This window comes from Coffea arabica, chromosome 5e (assembly GCF_036785885.1).
Source record: "Coffea arabica cultivar ET-39 chromosome 5e, Coffea Arabica ET-39 HiFi, whole genome shotgun sequence".
Classification (NCBI taxonomy): domain Eukaryota; kingdom Viridiplantae; phylum Streptophyta; class Magnoliopsida; order Gentianales; family Rubiaceae; genus Coffea; species Coffea arabica.
The window spans coordinates 44,859,857-44,862,857 of NC_092318.1; the positions used below are offsets into that span (position 1 = coordinate 44,859,857).

Here is a 3,001-nt window from a genome sequence, read left to right on the forward strand (position 1 = left end):
TGACATTGAAATAAATGAATGATATTCAAAAATTTAAGCAGAAGCGGTCTCCATCATAACTGAGTGAAAAACATTCAAACCATAAACAATATTTCTAAAGGAACCAAGAATACACCGAACAAACAAATCATAGCTATGTCTAATATTCAAAAAGAATACTGTCAACATCAGAAGTACAGCATCCAGCCATTTGAGCAAAAAGCTATGAATCTTCAGTTCTAGTTCCCATCAGGACCCGGTAAAGCAAAAAAATTTGGTTTGCACCTTAGATGAACCAGTTTTTCCATTTATGCCCAAACTCTCTTTCTGGGAATGAGATCTGACGATTTAACCTGATCTATTTTAGCAGCTACAATGAAATCGTTCATGCTCAGACCTCCTGCAATTTAAGTCATTGAATTATAGTATTATTAAGTGTAATTAGTAAAAATCATAACAGCAGAAAATAAACCTTGTTATTAAGAAACAAAAAAGAATTTGGTGGCTTAACAAAAAATTTGAAAGGGGATCAGAAGATAGAACAGAATTACAGTAGATTATGTCGATATTGCTACAGTTGAGGTAAGAAACCATTCAAACTCATCTTTCATGATACAGTTACCTTTAAAGATTTTGTAAACCTTCAAAATTAACTCCAGCCCTTTATCTTTGCAAAGTTACAGTACATATACAAATGTGTGAAGCAATAATACTAATGCAGAGGCATGGAAGACCATGTGAAAAATGTCTTAACAGAGCATATAAACAAAGTACTGGACATTTCAAAGTGGGAGGAGTAATGAAACTTGGCTTCCCAAGGAAACTTTCACTGTTCTGTTTTCAGAAATTTCAAACAGGATGGGTAAAGAACAAAAAGAATGGATAAAGCCTCTCAGACTCCTAGTGAATCATGAAAGGCATGTTCAGCTTCTCAATTGGGACAACTTAGGTAGACAGTCAGTCTTCTGATACGCCATAAATAGTGGGTAAAAACAGGGAAAAAGATCATCCGTCGGAAGTCCATGCCCTTGTGAAACCAATGACTCGAATAAAAGGAGTATACCTTATCTAGTCACTTACAATAGCATGATTGAGCTTTTTCCAAATTACACTGTTAGTTTTACTATTAAATTAGTGAAGGAAAGAGTCTCCTTTTCCCCATCAAAACATTGTTGGAAGCACTAAGCATGTTTATCTTTTATAATTTGCTTCTGCAACTCTTCATTTTTGGTCTAGCAGGATCCCTTCTGATTGATATTGTCGTTAACAAATATCCGCAGTGAGTCTTAAATAAGTACTATTCAAAAATTAAACAAAACATTACTATTCAGAATTCAATATTTAGACAACTAAAAGCTGGTTCAGAAATAAGTAACCACAAATCTGAATTATTGTCTATTAGAGACATATGTGCTCACCAATTGAAGAAGTCCATAGTTCAGCTCTTAGTTGATTGGACTCCTCAAGGTGAAGACCAGGGAAGTGCCCTGTAGCACCAATAGCCTTGTATATCCTGTTGATCAGTTCAATCCCACATTGGAAATCTCTCAACTTCCATATGCATTGCAGCCTTAGCCCCTCTTCTCCATTTATCAATCTCCATCCAACAACCTACAAGGTAAATAAATGTACGTGTCCATAAGTGTTGAACCACATTAACATTTCTTGTTCCCTGGGGGTGAAAATTTTATAGTGAAACAACTACCCATGTCCATGCACTTCATTAGAAATGATACATACGCCACAACTTCACACAAGTAAAAGAATAACGCTTTTCATGCAGGAGCGTAACGCCTTCTTCTGTCATGAGCCGATCAAGGCATTGGTTAGAAGATAACCACTACACCTAATCATGCCTTCGAAAAGACATATTGACGGAATGAACAGATGCATTTTGACAGTGTGTACACTCTATTACAAGTCCATCAGTGGAATGCACCAGAAGGTGTGCACTTTCACATTCTCATAGTACCACGCCTTTAAGCACTAACTAACAACTAACAACCATTTTTTTAAACCAATTGTACTAAAAACCCAGAAAATAATTCATGTAACTAATAATTTTTTACCTTGAGCAAGAGCTTCTTGGCTTCATCTTCAGAAATGGGCTGCTCATTAGGTGAGATGGGAGTACAATCTTGCTGGGCTAAAGACAGAGCAGTTGCAGTTGGGATCAAGATTTTATGCTCAGTATTCACATTCCCCAGTACTTTCTCCGCAAAATTGCTCTCAACTTCAGCCGGAAAAGGGTCCCTCGCCCCGAAATCCCCCAGGAAATCCGCCCCACTTGCAACTATCCCAGTACTTCTCCTCCTCCTCCTCTGATCAGTCTTGCAGCTGAAAAAGACGAAAGCAGCAGCAGACCTTTGACTTGAAAGAACACTGGGAAGAGATGAATTCAAAGAAAGAATAGAGCACAGATGGCTTGTGGAAGCAGCCATGATTATTGGTGGGAGAGCTGCAGCTAAACCTGCAGGAATGTGGATGGATAAGGAAGGAAGGAAGGAAGGATTATCTCTTTTCCGGTTTCTGCTTTCTCCTTGGGAACTCGAACCGGGTTTGGACATTATATGGACGGTACGGTTCCGGCGCCAGAAGACGTTAGTGGTTATAGTTAGATGGGCCCGTTGTGCATTGTTTTTTGGTACTTGTACAAGTTTGAGGCCCATATTTTAAGACAAACAAATTTCTTTTTTGTTTTTTGGTCGTTAAATAGAAAAATCAAAATTTTGACTAATTCTCCCAAAGCTAGCTTTTCACTAATTCTCCCAATTGATTGGAATCAAGCTTTAGTTTTTTTTTTTTTCGTTTTTGTTTAGGAGAGAAGGGAGCACCTTTATTTTGTTTCGTTTCAACTCGTGATTTTTCTATTACTGTCTTTGGAGTTAGTTCAATCACTTTCTATTTGTCTAGCTTACCTAATGGGACAAATATTTAGGAATTTTTCTATTCATCTGACCTACTTAGCAAGACAAATAGTTAGGAACTTCTGCCTGACCTTACTTGACAGGACAAATGCTCA

The 3,001-nt window shown here is 37.5% G+C and overlaps 1 protein-coding gene across 1 annotated transcript; it reads right to left on the reverse strand.

The window, feature by feature from the left end:
* LOC113687982 (probable pterin-4-alpha-carbinolamine dehydratase, chloroplastic) lies at positions 1-2,561 on the reverse strand. The gene is made up of 3 exons (XM_027205559.2): positions 2,049-2,561; positions 1,398-1,590; positions 1-379 (listed from the first exon to the last, which is right to left on the reverse strand). The coding sequence occupies exons 1-3, from the start codon at positions 2,544-2,546 to the stop codon at positions 288-290; spliced, it is 783 nt and encodes a 260-aa protein (XP_027061360.2). The 5' UTR covers positions 2,547-2,561; the 3' UTR covers positions 1-287.
* Between the last annotated feature and the right edge of the window lie 440 nt (positions 2,562-3,001).

Excerpts from the sequence above, each read along its gene's own strand:
- LOC113687982 (XM_027205559.2), bottom strand. The coding sequence starts at position 2,546 with ATGTCCAAACCCGGTTCGAGTTCCCAAGGAGAAAGCAGAAACCGGAAA. Across the intron at positions 1,591-2,048 it reads CCAAGAAGCTCTTGCTCAAG|GTTGTTGGATGGAGATTGAT; the intron begins GTAAAAAATTAT and ends TTTACCTTGTAG. Across the intron at positions 380-1,397 it reads ACTATGGACTTCTTCAATTG|GAGGTCTGAGCATGAACGAT; the intron begins GTGAGCACATAT and ends CTTAAATTGCAG.